Genomic DNA, 17,173 nt, shown 5'->3' with positions numbered 1-17,173 from the left:
CATGCTACTGTTGATGCTAACAAACTTTGTTCAGGCAGGCTAATTTAAGATTTAAGCATCTGATGTCCAAGACAGACAAAATAACATTCATAGCAACATCACCCAAAAACCTGTTCATCCATCCATCCATCCATCATCCATCCATCCATTATCTTCTGCTTATTCTGAAGTCAGGTCTCGGGGGCAGCAGCTTGAGCAGGGAGGCCCAGACATCTTTTTCCACAGCCACCTCTTCCAGCTCTTCTGGGGGGACCCCAAGGTGTTCCCAGTCCAACTAAGAGACGAAGTCTCTCCAGTGTGTCCTGGGTCTTCCCCGCAGTCTCCTCCCAGTTGGACATGCCCAAAGCCCTACGGAGGTGCCCAGGGGCATTCTTACCAGATGCCCGAACTACCTCAACTGGCTCCTCTTGATGTGGAGGAGTAGTGGTTATACTCTGTGTCTCTCCTGGATTGCTGAACTTCTCACCCTATCTCTAAGGGAGATTCCAGCTACCCTGCAGAGGAAACTCATTTCAACCGCCTGTATCCAAGATCTCATTCTTTCTGTCACTACCCAGAGTTCGTGACTGTAGGTGAAGGTAGGAACATAGACTGACCAGTAAACAGAGAGCTTTGCCTTATAGCTCAGCTCCCTTTTCACCACAACGGACTGGTACAGTCCCGATCACAAGCACCCAAACTGAAATCCTGAGTGAAAGCTTTGTCTGGTGAGACTTTAATGAAACTTTTTATACCTGAAGTCAGTAAATCACTGGACTGTGACTGGTGGAGATGAATTTTCAAAGAGTAATTGTGAGGAAATCTCTATGTCTTGAAACGTTTGCAGACCTCCCTATTCCCTCGTTTGAGTTGCAGTCTTGCAGCCGTGTCGTTTTATTTTGAACATGTACAAAAAAGTTTAACTTTTTTTTCTCAAAATAGTCACAGATTCATCAGGAGAGTCTCAAAGTTGTCTCAAAGCCATCTCAGTTTGGTCTCTAAAACATATAGAGTGCCATGCGGTCTCACAGCCTGAGACCCGCTCTTCGTCCCTGTGATGGACCTGCGACCTGTCCAGGGTGTACTCCACCCCTCGCACAGTGATTGCTGGACATGGGCACTGGCGACCCCCGTGACCCAAAATGGAAGAAGAGGGTAAAAGATAATGGATGGATGGATGGACTTTCTTTTTGATGCGTGGCTGCATCTAGCTGCAAAATAAAAATCCTTAGATAAAGAACTTTACGAATTGGCTTATTGAGGCCAAAATTATTGGCTTTGTTGTGAATTGGTGCTATATAAATAAACTGATCTGAACTGAATTTAAAAAGATTATTATTTTTTAATTGGGTTGACATGTCAGAATTTAAGATGGCTACCACCACTAGTTGTAGTTTTTATATTGCTTTAAAGTGTTTTTTCCTTAAATGCTTAAGGTGACCAAGGCTTAATTTATGGTGGTCAAGGCCACCATTGGCCACCCCATGGCTCCACCACTGCACCTATAGTGGTGGAAAAACTGCTCCCTCCACTCTCCAGGATCAGTTACTCTGCTCTGCCTCAGACAAAATAAATAAATAAAAACTACCTCTGTTCTTCTCCACAGTGTAACTCCTACCCACTTGACTATCTCACAAGAAAAACATTTAGCATCCTGATGCATGCTCAATAATCCAGGTAGAAAAATCTAAAAAGTTAAATCTGGTCCTCTGGACATTCAAAAAAAAAACAAAAAAAAAAAACAAAGCAAATCAAAAAAAAATGTAGAAACGTTTCGTCTCTCATCCACGAGACTTCCTCAGTCAGTCAGACTTTGTTGATTTGCTTTGTTTTTTTTGAATGTCCAGAGGACCAGATTTAACTTTTTTAAAAACATTTAGGTTTACTTCATTCTCTATTCAATTTCAGTCCAGAAAAACACTCATCTCCCAAACCACAAACATTCACTGTTCAAATCTCACAGCAGTGGCACATTGGCTCAGTGGGTAGAGCTGCTGCCTCTCAGCAGGAAGGTCGCTGGATCAAATCTTTGCCGGGAGCCTTTCTGGGTGGAGTTTGCAAGTTCTCTCCGTGCATGCGTGGGTTTTCTCCAGGTACTCCGGTTTCCTCCCACAGACCAAAAACATGCATGTTAGGCTGATTGGTAACTAAATTGATCTTAGGTGTGAGTTAGAGAGTGAATGGTTGTTTGTCTTGTTTGTCTCTGTGTGTTTCTGTGATGGACTGGAGACCTGTCCAGGGTGTCCCCTGCCTCTCGCACAGTGATGCCTGGATATGGACATCAGTGAACCCTACGACCTGGAAAGGACGAAGCGGGCAAAGATGATGGCTGGATGGAAATCTCTCAGTGACAGGGACATTGAGGTACATTGAAGCTCGTTAACCTCATTTTACCTTCAAACTCAATGAATGACACAGGTTTACCTTCACCTCAACTCAAAGAAGAAAAAGTCAAGGACTTCTGCCACAGCCATTGTTCGGTTTGTCCTCTGTGGGCTCCTGTAGTGCCACTGTGGAAGACTCATATGGAAATAAACTGCTCAACTTAAGCTCAAATTCATTTTTATATGATTTTACTCGTAAAAATAAAGCTTCAAAAAGAATAATAAAAATTTGAGCCTAGAGTTTAGAAAGAAAAACCAAAACATCCATCCTTCTGTCATCTTTACCCGCTTCTTCGATTTCAGGGCATGGGGGTCACTGGTGCCCATATTCAGCAGTCAATGTGAGAGAAGCGGGGGACACCTGGACAGGTCTCCAGTCCATCACAGGGACACATAGAGACAAATGAGACAAACAACCATTCACTCTATCACTCACACCTAGAGACAATTCAGAGTTTCCAATCAACCTAACATGCATGTTTTTGGTCTGTGGGAGGAAACCGGAGTACACTAGAAGTTCAGAATTGTTGTGAATGAATGACATTAGGCACAAATAACCAGAACAAAAACTATGCAATCAATTAATAAGAATAAAGCTACAGTAAAAATAATGTTCTTATGTTTTATAACTTACTTGTAGAGTTCCTCAAATCTCTTAAACTAAATGTCTTCATTGTACATTAAACCAGCGAAGAAGATGATACTACTACTACTACTACTACTAATATAATAATAATAATTATTATTATTATTATAATTATTATTATTATTATTTTAAAAAGTCATATTTTACTGCTGGAAGTACCAAGATCCAAATATAGCTTTGGGTTGAGCTCATTCTTGTTAACTGTGTCTGAGTCCAGAAGTGATTCTTGTTTCCACCGTTTGCTTCAGCCCAATCTTTGACCACTTTTAATCTGATGTAGATTATCAGTAATGTATGTCACTGTATTAAATCAAAACCAATTAGGCATTTAAAAAAAATAAAATAAGTTTTGTTGCTCATCGACAAGCTTTCTTCATTCTCACCTAAACGATGCAGCGTTTCATGTTTGAGTCAACAAGAAGTCTGATCTTGGATGAAATACAGACTCTCTTAAAGCAGACACAGCTACAAATAAGACTGAAAAGATCACTTTGACATATATCACTTACAGTAAACTGTACTTTCTCCTCTTAATTTATGAGTGTAAGTTTAATTAAAATGTTCTTTCTTTTCAAAGTGGATTGGCTGGCAGGTCTTTAAAAGGACGAGGGTTTGGCCTCAGGAAGGCCGGAGGCTGCTGGTTCAGTGGGTCCATGCTTGCTCACTAACACCACGACACCAACCTGGCACCATGTCATCAGTGGTAACTCTTATTTATAATTAATCGTTGGGTTCAGGAGTTACCTTCAGTCCTGTTCCTGGTTTGGTTCCCAGGTTTAATTTTGTGGATCAAAGCTTGTTCTAGGCTGCAGCTCTCAACCTGCTTTGAGATTTGATGGTAAGTAGTATTCAAATACATTTTGGTTAAAACAGGGGTCTGCAACCTGCGGCTCTGGGGCCACATGTGGCTCTTTAGTCCCTCATTGGGCAGCTCTTTGAAGCTTTGTGCAAAACTGAGTGAAATTTAATTGTATTGATGTTTATACCCACAACAGAAATGCTAGTTTGGGCAGTTTTATTGTCAAATTTTTGCCCGATAACAATTAGTAACATAAGATACTTTATTGATCCCACAGAAAATTGTTGAGGTAGTAAGCAACTTTCTTTAGGATGCTACCTGGAAAGATTTGGCAATTTGTTTTAGGCTGGATGCCCTTCCTGATGCAGCCTGGGCTTGAACCTGCAACCTCATGATTGCAAGGCTGCAACACTGGCCACCGAGCTGCTGCAGCCCCACTTGATACTTGTTGTTCCTCACATAGGCCTGCAGAGTTCAGTGTTTTAATTTTTATGATGGATGGTATAAACTATAATTATTTTCCTTCTTTACATGATCCATCCATCCATCCATTATCTTTACCCGCTTATTCCATTTTGGGTCACGGGGGTCGCTGGTGCAGCAATCACTGTGCAAGGGGCGGGGTACACCCTGGACAGGTCTCCAGTCCATCACAGGGACACATAAGCCCCTTATCCATGGGGCCCTTTGGTACTCCTATGTAACTAGTTGTGGCCGATTGCGTGTTTTATCAACAATGCCTTTAGTGGTGGAACCCACCCCATTTTTGGGACCTAATTCTCTGAGGTTCCAGGTCTGGTTCTTTAGACAAACAAGACAAACAACCATTCACGCTCTCACTCGCACCTAGGAACAATTTAGAGTTACCAATCAGCCTAACATGCATGTTTTTGGTATGTGGGAGGAAACTGGAGTACCCGGAGAAAACCCACGCATGCACGGAGAGAACATGCAAACTCCACCCAGAAAGGCCCCTGGACCGGGATTTGAATCGGTGACCTCCTCGCTGAGAGGCAGCAGCTCCACCAGTTGTGCCACCATAAAAATATCAATAAATGTTCAAATTCATTATATAATTTCAGTTTTATAATGTCACCCCCACTGGCCAGAAAAGCCCCCTCTAACAAACTCAGTGGCCCATGGGCCATCTGTTGGTAATCACAGTTGCAGCAGGTTTTGTGATGTTTTATTTAGTGAGAAAAGGAGCAGAAATGGCTCCTTTGATCAAAAATGTGGCAGGCCTCTGGTTTAAAACATCTCAGTCTCGTGTCATTCTTTGACAAGCGGACCATAACAGAACTAATTTAGGTAGAGGATGTAAAAAACCCCAGTTCTACTCCACAGGTAAGTCAGGCATCAGGTAGTGCATGTTCATTGAATCTGATGAACTCGTTGTGTTCATTGTCAAACCTTTCAATCCCTCATTTTCCATCACATCAATGTAAAAAACAGAGATGATGTTAATTTAATAAAATTGCTTATTTTATTCAATAGTTTTCTAACGGCCAACATAAAAATGGTACAGGCAGTGAACTGAGCTCAGACAGCACCAAACCCTGATAGCACCCTGCTGAAACCATCCTGCAGCATCAATGAGGACTTTTCTCTCACACTTTTTCATCCCGGCTCTTGGTAATGACCAGATACCTTTTAACTTCTCAGCCCCAGTTAGCATCAATAATTGATCGTGATCTGTTTAAAATTTAAAGTGCCACACATTAATGTGCTGCCACACCTGCTCTTTCACGCAGTCCACCCTCCGCCGGGCTGCTTCTCATCCCTCAATCCTTCTCTCGCCCCTCTCCTCCATTTTACTCCATAATGAAGAGGATGATGACGAGTTTTCTTTCACCACTGAACCATGGCTGTTAAATCAAACCAAGGCAGAGGAGGCGACAGACCACGTAATGTAAGGCCATCATCCAGACGCCTCTAATTACGCTTTGGCCTTAATTGGTGGCGTAGAGAGGACGATGAATTCTTAAACAGTTGTGTGCATCGGTGCATCTCTGAGCCCGGCATCAGTCCAGAGCGGACGGCTACTCAGGCCAAATGGAAGCTGACAGAAAATCCACACGGAGCGACGGGTGGAAGAGGGAAAGGGCATGGCGGGGACTAAAGGGGCCGGGGCTCTTTAGCAGCTGAGGCCAGCTTGCAGGGAAGATGTGTATAATTAAGCGGTCTGCATTGAGGTTCAGATGGTAAAATCCCATTGTCTTGACAGGAGCTTACCGTTGCCCTTTAGGTTGAGACATGCGGCAGTGTATGCCCTCGTTCCTCCTCCCCTCACACTGCTCTAGACCTCTGCCACCAAATTAATTTCCCGTTTTTAAGCTTGAATAAATCCAGTAAGTTAGAGAAACGACACATCTAAAGGCCACACATCCCTGGTGGTTTTCTCCTGAAGTTATTTATTTATTTATTCTTCACCCCACTTTCCTTAAGCCCACGGAGAATGACTTGGAGCGTTTCGGTGTTATCTCCAGGGAAGCAAAGGTTGTGGGGGAGTGGGTGAAGGCCACCGATTTGTCCTTATCTATTCTGAGCACACCTAAAACAAATTAGACCTGGCTGCCGTTGCCTATATGGCTCCCCCGCTCTCATTAAGGGGGCTGAATCCAGGCTATTTACCTCAAGGTCCTGCCTCCCTACCAGTTTGGGCCTTGTCTTTTATCACTACAGCAAAGGTTTGTAGACAGCCCCACTGCCTTTTTATCTCAACCATTTTATGTAGCCAAATCAAGCCGGCACAAAGCTCAGAGAGGAGAAAGGGGGGGGGGGGGGGGGGCAATGTCCCTTCCTACGCTGGGATGCTGATTTCCTTCACATGACTTGATGCTGGCCTTTGACATTTGTTAAATGAATGAAGAATCTGTTCAGCTGGATTTGACTTTGCCCTTTTCTTGTGTCTCTGCAGCCGAATGCTGCACGCAAACAAAAGCTGCTCTAAATGTTTTTTTTTTCATGGAGTTTCCTTTGTTGAGCTAACAGTTGATCTAAAGGGGGTCACATTGTCGGGGTAGGTGTAGGGTTTCACAGCAGTTTAATTTATGAACATTTAACAGACTCGGGCGCACTGTGAGCCACGCAGACACTGTCCGCAGAAGGTTGAGACTTCATACTTGAGCGTACACCCTGATGGGCTGCAGCCCAGCTCCGCAGGCAAGGGGCATTTACCTTTGGGACAAATTGAGGTTGCCAATTGGTCATTTGCTGACATGCCTACTGGCTTGATTGACAGGTTGCAAAAAACAAAACAAAACGAGAGCTGGCTACCTACTTGTGGCAGCCCAGCGGCAGCGGTGTTCTGTGTTTATATGTTATTAATAAAAAAGTTCTAAGAAATAGAAAAAACTAGGAGCACTTGCCCTGCAGCTCACACATCAGACCGGCCCACCGGGAAATCTCAAGACCCTCCCGCAGCCATGCTAGACCTGATTTAAATTAGCTCGTGACAAATTCCTTTATTTATCACAATTTCAGTTATGGCATCAACGAACGAGGAGGAAGACATCACTTGCCCCTTTGAAAAAAAGAAAACCAAAGAAAAGGCCATTAAACCAGATCAGGAATGAAGAAGGGGGATTTAATACATTGGTGTCGCATACAAAACAGTCCGTCGCCGGGCAGTTTATTGTGCGACACCAAGTACGCGTACGCGGTCGTAAAAATTGATTTTTGCGCAGACTTGCCTTGCGGGTGTCCGCTTCGAGTCTAATCTGGTACGTGTGGACCGCCGCAGACTGACGTACGCCCGAGTCTGTGGAAGCCTTTACACTATGATTAATTTCTAGGAAACGTGCTAGTAAACAGTTTGTAACTGCAACTTTCCTTCCCTCCATTGACTACAGTGACATTATTTACATGAACGCTCCTACAAGAACCCTGCAGATGTTGGATGCTGTCTATCATGGTGCACTAAGATTCACAACTGGCTGTAACTATCGTACCCATCACTGCACCCTGTATTCACTGGTTAACTGGTCACCATTAACTTCACACAGACTCTCTCACTGGTACATTTTCATCTTTAAATCACTTCTTGGTCTGCTGCCTTCATACATCTCCTCCTACATGTCACTGTGTGAGTGCAGCTACAGCGTGCGCTCTCAGGACATTATTACCTGCAGTGTTCCCTCAGTGAGGACTGAACTAGGCAAAAGGGCCTTCACCTACTCCACTCCTGTTTCTTGAAATATCTTGCAAAAAGATCTGAAGCTCTCGACCTTGACCTCTATAAACATTTGTTATGGTCCTGGGAAAAGCCAATGCAGACGTTACTGTTTTTAGTTTTCTACACTGCCTTATAATCTAGCTGTTTTTTTTAAATACCATTTTCTTTCATTTTTTCCTCTCAATTTGTATGCATCCTTTATGAAGGTCTACTGTTGTCATCACTCTTTGTTAAATCAGGTCTCTCTTGTAAATGAGACCTCGAGGCTCAATGAGACTAATCTGTATAAATAAAGGTTGAATTAATTTCTAATTGCAGGCTCACCTCAACACAAACATTGTAATAATCCTTCAGAAGTGCTACAGCTAGTTGCTGCTGATAGTGTTTATGCCCATGCTGCTGTATTCTTACCCATCTACTCACCATAGACTCATGTTCGTGCTGCTGTTTAATATACCGAGATAGTGGGCCAACCAGTTTGATTGTGATAAGATACTTTTGGCCATGGCTGCCTCAGAGGAGTCGACGGGGGAAAGGGAGGGCTCCAGAAACTATCTTATCCCACCAGCTTCGAATGTTATCAGCCCTTAAATGGCCATTATTAGTTGTTATTATCCCCATATGTAATGGTCAGACTGCCCCTCCTGTACCTCCTAGTGGGCTTAAAAGTATGTTGTCGGCATAGTTAGCTATGATAATAGGCTCCGTTTTTAGCTTTGTTAGCTCTCATAATAGGTTCACATGGTTAGGCTCAGAGTAAAGGGTCTGGCGGTTAGGTTTAGGGTCTTGGTTAGGTTTAGGCACAAGGGTAAGGGGGTTAAGTTTAGGGTTGGTCCTCTGGGTCAGGTGTAAGGTTAGGTTTAGGACAAGGGTTACAGAAGCTGAAAAAAAACCTCACTTCCTGGTTTACCCCATGCAACGCTGCCTATTATCAGCAATAATAACGTACCTTTAAACCTACTAGGAGGTAGGCGGGACAGTCTCACCACTACCAGTATCAGAATAAGCTTACTTATCAATGTACAGGAATACAGTGAAATTACAGGGATGATAACAACTAATAACGGACATTTAATGGGCTGATAACATCCGAAGCCACTCTCTTATCACCATTAAACTGGTTGGCCCACTATGTGAGCGTGCTACTTATGGGACTGAGTCTGTTGTGGCGCCTCGGACTGATGAAGTCTTTTGGATGAAAGAAGAAACTTTTCAACACAAAGAAACCATCCAGAGGACATGACAATTTTGTTGGATTTTTAACCTGGATTATTGAGCATGAACGTTGGTGTTTAGTGTTCTGTGTCTTTCTAAAGAGCCCCACTACAAAAACAATCTGAACTGTCACTTTAACTGCTGAGTCTGTAGAGACTTAATAATCATCATATTTAATGTTCATTAATATAAAAACATTTTCACATTCTTCACACAATGAATGGATTTGAGTTCAGGTTTCAAACTGTGTAGAATGAGCTCCATTTTAGTTGAAAGAATAAAAAATACTGTAAGTAGCAGCAGCAGGTAGCTGTAGCAGTCTATCTCACTTGTATTAAGCAACATAAACAAATCCATCCATTAACTGAATTCAGGTCAGATATGTGCACATGCTGCTGAGACACTCGATGGCTCCTGAGCTATAAAATAAAGTTAAACTTTGTGTTACTGAGTGGAGAGGGAAAATAACGCTGCCTCAACAACCTGCATGTATCTGAATTTTTGATCAAGCATCATGTATTTTCCTGACCCTGCTTTATACATCCAGTTTTCTAGAAGTCGTTCCAGCAAAACAGAAATTAAATTGTGGTAAATAGGTGAAGTAAACGAGGAAAAAGTCCCACCTTGGCCTCAAATTGCATTTGAATGTTAATGCAGGACCTTGTGAGCCGCAGCGCTGAGCGAAGGTAACTGCTGGGGAAATGTTAGGTTAGATGAGATTCATCTGCCAGACTAATCCATCCTGGAGCCGGAGAGCAGCAGAGAGACGGAGCAGAAATCTGCTGCAGAGCCGAGCAGCACTGACACGGGGCAATTCTCTAGGGCCTCGCATTAGCGCGCTAAATTAAAGGGGGTATTAGATTAAATTGGCTCTCCGATTTCAGGGGTGTGAGTAAAATTCTGATTTGCATTTTCCACCGCTGCTTAAGATATAATTAGTTCAGGGTGATTCCCATGTGGAAAACATTGACAGGCAAATCTAACTGGCAGCCAGTAGCTTATCATCTCTTGCAAGGCAGAAGGTACGCTCAGCTCATGTTTGGTGTGTGCGCACGTGTGTGTGTGTGTGTGTGTGTGTTTGAGAGAGAGATGGAGGAAAGCTGTGGGACTTTGTGCGCCTGCTGTTCACATGTGAATTTGCACGTATGCTGTAAATTCTCCCTCTGAGGGAGCTGCAGCACCTGATTCTTCACACTTCTCAGCTCAGTCCCAGAGCCGAGCCGGTAAGGCAGCCATCCACATGGTGAACACATTACCATCTCTGACACAGACTTCCAATGTGCAACTTCCTGTTGACGAACGCCAGGACTTCACGTTTCTGAAACAACTTTGAACCAGTGATGTAGTCTACATTTTGTAGTGGGTATACCACGGTGAAATTAGTTTTACGTTGGACACCGCTGAAGCCACGGCGCGCCAACGTCCAACGCAAAGCTAACTTTACCACAGTTGGTCCATATATTGTGCTTAGAAACCAAAGTACACTGGTTAGTACAATGTCATTGTCGATTTTATTTAATTTTTTTAAGCATATTGAACATTTCCAAATTTTTCTGATGCTTATTTTTGAATAAATATACAACAAACTTTGTACAACAGTTGGCTTTGTATTAAAAACATGTTATAGAATTTATAAAACTGTATCAAAGCAAAACATGTTCAAGTATTAAGTAGTAAGTACAGAAATATTAATTATACAATAATTCGCTGGATAAGTGAATGTAATAAAAAAGCGCTGCATACGATAGATTGTTATGGAAGCGTTTAACTTTAGACACGTGCCTAATGATACGTCATGTATCATTGGGCACTTTTAAGTGGATATATTGAAATTCTTGGCCTTTTCTAGTGGGTATACTCCTTATGCCCATGTATCACGTAGACTACATTTTGAACTCAGATGCATTTCAGAGGGTGCACCTGTAATTACAAAGGACAGAGCCCCCAAACAACAATTACTGCTGGAAAAAGTTCAAACTGTGAACACTGGTCAGTGAACAGACTTTTAAAAGCAACTGTGCTGTTTGAGGGCTTCACACACCCTGGGTAATGTTACCTTTCATTGTAAATGGGTGTTTTCCAGAGGTGAGCCTACCTGTGTGTTCTAAATGGGAGTTCTGGTTCCTTAGCACCTGTTAGAAACACCTGTTGGAGGCTGAATCTGACACACCCGGAGTATCTACATTCAATTCATGATCCAAACAACCCTCAGCCATCCAGTAGCGTCAGAAATATGTCTCATTTCATACGTATCTTAACACAGCAGGCTGTGAGAGTTTAAACCTTTACGCCTTTTGATTAAAAAAATAAATATTCTGAAAGAAAGAAATTAATTTTTTATGTATATGGTCAAAGTTTTCTTTGAAAATGGAAGAACTTGAGATCTTTTATTGTCTTAAAAATGTTAGTTTTGCCAAATAAAACAACAATTAAAACAGACATTCTTGTTCTTTCAAGACAAAAAAGATATTTAAAAAATAAATTTCTCTGTAAACAAGTCTGAACTGCTCTCTGTACAAGCACATTGTTGTATATAGAAGATCCTTATGACACTGACAAATATAGGTGATAGATATTTAATATAAGTAATTCATTTGAACAAACTAATACATTTTAAATTATATTGAATTTAAATTAAAACTTGGTGGGTTTGGCTACAAAACATCTGGTCCTAATGAGTTTTGTTTTGCAGATATAAATAAAATCAAGTCAAACATAGGCCCGGTCCACACGGGAACAGCATTTTTGTGAAAGCACAAATGTTTTGTATTGTTTCTACCTTGCATCCACATGGAAACAGTGTCTTAGGAAATTCAACATAGCATTAAAAAAAAGGTTTAAAAATGAAAAACTTTAAAATGGAATCATGTTTTTGTCAAAAAGCCAAAACACAGCCTCCTGAAAACAATGATGTCATAGCCCCGCCTACGACCTGACCTGACCTGACCTACGACTTGCCTAGCAACAACCTGACAGATTAAATGCTCGCATTACGAAACTTTCCTAATCTGTTTGACTTCAATGAACAGATGAGGCAGGTGAATGTTGCCTCGAATAGAGCAGCAAATGTCTCTTATTGTTAAACCAAACAATCTTAGGCATCATCAACAATACTAAAGCTAGTTACAGAAAAAGATCTACATTATATATTAAGTTGTTCTTTCAGCTGCTCCCTCCTGCACAGGTTGCCGCACTGAGCAAACCGCATGAAAGATTTGCTTTTTATTTTACGCAGGAGGCCCTTTCTGAGGCAACCTGGGTTCCAACCTGCAGCCTCAGGAATATGAGTCCGCAGCACTGACCACTGAGCTACCACGGCTCCACTATATATATATATATATATATATATAAATATGTGTGTATGTGTGTGTGTTAGGGATGCACCGATCCACTTTTTTTTTTTACTTCCAAACCCGAAACTTAAAACTGGATATCGGCCGATACCGATCCCGTTCCGATATAATCATCATTACGTTAAATTATTATATGAGTCTGTAATAGTCTCATCTCAAACAGTTTGTACAAATATATGCATGTATTTCTAAAAAAGGAACTTCAGGTAAGTTTTATTAATGTTGGATATGTTTTAAAGTTAGAGTTAAATCCTAACACAAAACATGTTTGTTTGTTTTATTCCTAGCTTTAAAGTGGACATTAAAGTGATTAAATGGCTTTAAACATCTGCTAAGTTCATGACATAAACCAACACAGACGTTCCTGTTTTTAATATTTTACATTGCTTTATAATGTAGCTGTTTTTGTTTCTTTTCATACATATACATACACACACACACATATGTATATATTTATATAATATATATATATATATATATATATATATATATGTATGTATATATGTATGTATATATCATAGGCGCCGCGACCATTATATGTGAAGGGGACAAGTCCCCCCCACATTAAAAAAACGTTAATTTGGACCCCCCCACTTTTACTATGAAACATTAGTTCAGGCGGCGCAGTTTCTTTCTTCGTGAACAAATCCATTCCACTTGATCAATAGGAGAATACTCAAACCACTAAAACTCCACTCCAGGTTTTCCTGGTTACTTCCAACTGTAAACACAGCAGCCTGTTGCCACGGTCACAATATATGGTGGTCACAGAATATGGTGAAACACCTGCAGTGTTTCTGTGTGTCTCCTCCTGCTTCGGCAGAAAATGCGCACAGGTGGAGGAGATGGAGACACCTCTGTGTTACTCGCTCGCCAGTTTAGCGAGCTTAGTGCGGGCAGTTGTTGACCGGGGGGCGGGGGGGGGGGTTTACATAACAATCCGAAGGAGGCAGCCTGATTTCGGTCAGCCGTGCTCAGTCTGCCCCTCGTCTGAGACGAGCAGATTGAACGTGGCTGACCTAAATCAGACTGCCTCCTTCGGACTGAACAAGCAGAACACCACGGAGCTCAAATGTCCAACGTAAAACTGACTTTACTACGGTTTATTGTGGTGCTATGTTTGATTGTGTTGTATTGTACGTCACGACCGAGCTTCCTCCTCTCGGTACAGCAGCTCTGCAAACATTACATGTTGCTGTCTTGCTTTATGGTGTTTCTAGTGTAAAATACTTTCACACAGTGTACATGTTTCGATGAAATATTGGTTAGCCGTTAGCCACAATGCTGTTGTTCAGTCCTCGTGTTGCAGCTGGCAGCAAAATATGAAATGGATTTCCTGAATATGAGGCGGGTCTTATTACTCTGGGTTTCATGAGACACGCCTCCATTCAGGAAATCCATTCCAAAGTTTGAAGCCAACGTGCAGAGCAGCTGGCAGGGAATCACATGAGAAGTTTCATCAGACACAGACATGCATCATGGATCGGAAATCTCTGCAGGTTGGATTGAAAAAGTCCGATATGTAAATTATGCTGGTATCGGACGCCGATACAGAAACCGGATCGGCCCCATCCCTAATATATATATAAAAGAAAACTTACATGCATAAATAAAATGGGAGTAGCTTTGAAAGCCTGACACTCTTGTATTAAAATGAAAGACTGATGTACTTTTTATTCCCTGCAGCCACCCCTCACTAGAAACTGTTCCTGAAAAGTGCCCAATAAGTCCATGTATTTGGACGAACATGACCCAATGGACACTCACTGTCCTGCATTTCTGTGGATTAATGTGACACAAAGAAGAAGAAGATCTACCTCTCTCTCCTCTTGTGTTTACAGTTTGTAGCACCGCCTCCATGACTTGTTTCTGGTGTATTCATGAGGCAGCGTCACAACGCCACATACAGGTCTGGCATAGTTGTTACAATATTTTCTTTCTGTGTTTCTGCACAAATTAAAACGTTTTTTTTTTTGTTTTTTTTTAAAAACACCACCATGTTTACGAGAATGTATTAAGTAACAACAGTGAATTAATTATTGGGGGGAACAAAATTTCATGTAGACAAGGCCTTAGATATTAGGTTTGTCTTGTCCTTTAAAGTAAAAGTAAATAAAAAAAACTGTTATTGACAAAATAATGCAAACCTTGTGAAACTTTAACCAGAAATATCAGTAATACAGACACGCAGTCACACCAGGAGAGAAATAAAAACTATCTCCAGTCATGTTTGATAGGCAAACACATGAGACGTAAGTGACGAGCATCCAGTTTTTAAATCTGTCTGGTCACAATGACCTCCTGAAGACCACCAGAAATATGCACAAAACTGCATCCACTTTGAAATAAATGTTCTGGTTACTTAAAAATAAACAAAACAGCTACAACACACACAGGCTTAGAACTGGACATTAAGATAAAAATTAATCCAGATTAAGGCAATAATCTGACAAGGTGACATTTTAAATTCACAGCACATAAAGGAGTTCATGCATTGTGTTTTTCCAGACGTAGATTAGGTAATAAATTATAATTAACCCATCTTCTCTCTCTGGGTAATGGCTTAATTAATGAGCAAATGATTCGGGCCTCAGGATGCATTTGTTGGAAACCCGTCCTCCTCCTGGGCTCCTGTAGGATGGTGACAGAGCTCAAACTCTCAGGCTAAAGACTCGCTCCTGCTGATCATCCAAATTTCACCTTGGCTCTTGAAAAACAATCGGCATCTCTTAAATTAACCATCTGAAATAAATGTGTTTAAATTCTCTCTTGAGACGCTGTATGCCCCAGACAGAGAGTGAATGCGCACACACTGCTATACGTGCATTATCAGTTCAAATCAGTGGAAAAAGATCTGTTCATGTGCCTCTCTCACACACACACACACACACACACAACTCAGGGGGTGTTTGAAGAGGCGCCATCAGCAGCCCTGCCATCACTCTCACCATCTCGTGGTGGTCAGCGGCTGAGGCTTTGTGGGATATTGATTCTCCCCATCCAGAGACGGTTTCCATAATTGGTTAAAATGACCGGGTGCAGAGAGAGACGGCTCTCTGCTGAAAACCATTTCCCAGCCCTGCTTGGAGCAGAGCCAAGCTCGGGCTTGTTCGGATGCGTTCCAGCCACAGCCTGACTGGCAGCAATTAGGGGTGTCTGAGCCAAGCTCAGCTTGTGCTCCGCACAAACACCCCTAATTACTGCCAATTAGGCTAGGCGGGTAGGCAGATTTGAGAGAGCAGGGGATGTTCAGGCATGGGTGGGCATGGAAACAATTTTCAAGAGCTTAGAACGTGACTGGATGAAAAGGTTAATGCTTTGGATTGCGAGGGGATAATAAGAAAAGAAGGGGAAGCAGAGCTCCGGTTCTCACCTCCAGGGATGAGCCTGGCTTCTTCTTCAGCTCCTCACATTTCCTAAATTTGCAGATCTGGTGGCCTGTTTTGCGGTTCCGACAACTGCTGCAAACACCACAGTTGATTAGCCGCCTGCAGGGCGCACACACCCCACACCTTTTCCTTTTCTTCTTCGCTGGGTTTCCACTGGATGCTGAGGAATTATTCTGTGGGCAGTCTGCCAGATTGGCAATTTGAAACGCACTGTCTGTAACGGCTGCTGAGGCTGCGGGGGAGTGAAGGGCTGTCATGACGATGACCCCGGGAGGTAATGAGATGCCCCCTAAAGCCGGAATAGCGGAAAAAGTTCCAACGCGTTCTGGGAGATTCATTATCTCTGCTTCAGCAGCACCGCATTTCAGCTTGTTCATGCATTCTCCTGCTAAAGGTCTGCAGTGTTCAGGGGATAAGGTAGAGAGGAAATTATTATTTGCCATTTGCAGCGTTTCTGGCGACACGCCAGGCTTCCCCGGCCTCTGGGAGTCATTTCTATGCATGCCGGTCCTATTAGGGTTTATTGCCGCTGATTTCCTTCCCCAGAGCATGGCGTTATCGCAGTTCCAAGGGGACATGCCAATTCTGGCACTGGGAAAAATGGGCGTTGTGATGCGGGCAATTTTAGCAGTCTGCGGAAATGCTCCATTGGTTTTATAAAAGTTTGCAAAAGACCTGTACCGTTCCATCTCTGCGTTATAATCCAAAAGCTGGCTTAATCCACCATCCTGAAGGTTATCCTTTTGTAAGAGAGACACGTCTGAATTCTGTCCGTTCTCGATGCAAAGTGCATTGTTTATGGCAGACATGGTTGAGGGGTGGTAGTCACTGATTCTGGAGGAGAGTGTGCGGTTGCTGTGGCCTTCGTCAAACAGAAGCTGGTTACGAATAATGTGCCACCATCCTGGTTGGTCCTTTTCAGCGCTACAAGCAGAAAACAAGGAAAAGAAAAACAGTTAACATATAAAAGAGAGATGATTTCATTGAAATCAGGTTTTGATTTCTCCCCTCCTCTGGGAGCATCGTTTACTTTGTGGGACCATTAAAAACAGAACTGGTGCCAGGAACACATTAAGTGTGACAGACCAACAGGGCATTTTCATAATAAGAGGGGAAATTGAATTGTTTTTAGATCTCGTGTCAGAGCATATTTTCAAGAAAGCCTAATGAGCTTTTCCACACAATAAGTTTGATCAGAGCGCACGATAAAATATATTTCCATCAGAATCTCAGG

The 17,173-nt window shown here is 42.3% G+C and overlaps 1 protein-coding gene across 1 annotated transcript in view; it reads right to left on the bottom strand.

Moving 5' to 3' along the window:
• The window catches only part of cxxc4 (CXXC finger 4), a 41,020-nt gene extending 24,261 nt beyond the window's left edge, over window positions 1–16,759 (bottom strand). The window contains exon 1 of the mRNA XM_037674881.1: window positions 15,924–16,759. Coding sequence (XP_037530809.1) covers window positions 15,924–16,748 — 825 coding nt within the window. The 5' untranslated portion in view covers window positions 16,749–16,759. The remainder of the gene's footprint in view (window positions 1–15,923) is intronic.
• Window positions 16,760–17,173: the final 414 nt, after the last annotated feature.

The sequence above is a fragment of the Nematolebias whitei genome, chromosome 3, assembly GCF_014905685.2.
Source record: "Nematolebias whitei isolate Nwh7 chromosome 3, NemWhi1, whole genome shotgun sequence".
In the NCBI taxonomy this organism is placed as follows: domain Eukaryota; kingdom Metazoa; phylum Chordata; class Actinopteri; order Cyprinodontiformes; family Rivulidae; genus Nematolebias; species Nematolebias whitei.
This window is presented reverse-complemented; position numbering and strand designations above follow the sequence as displayed.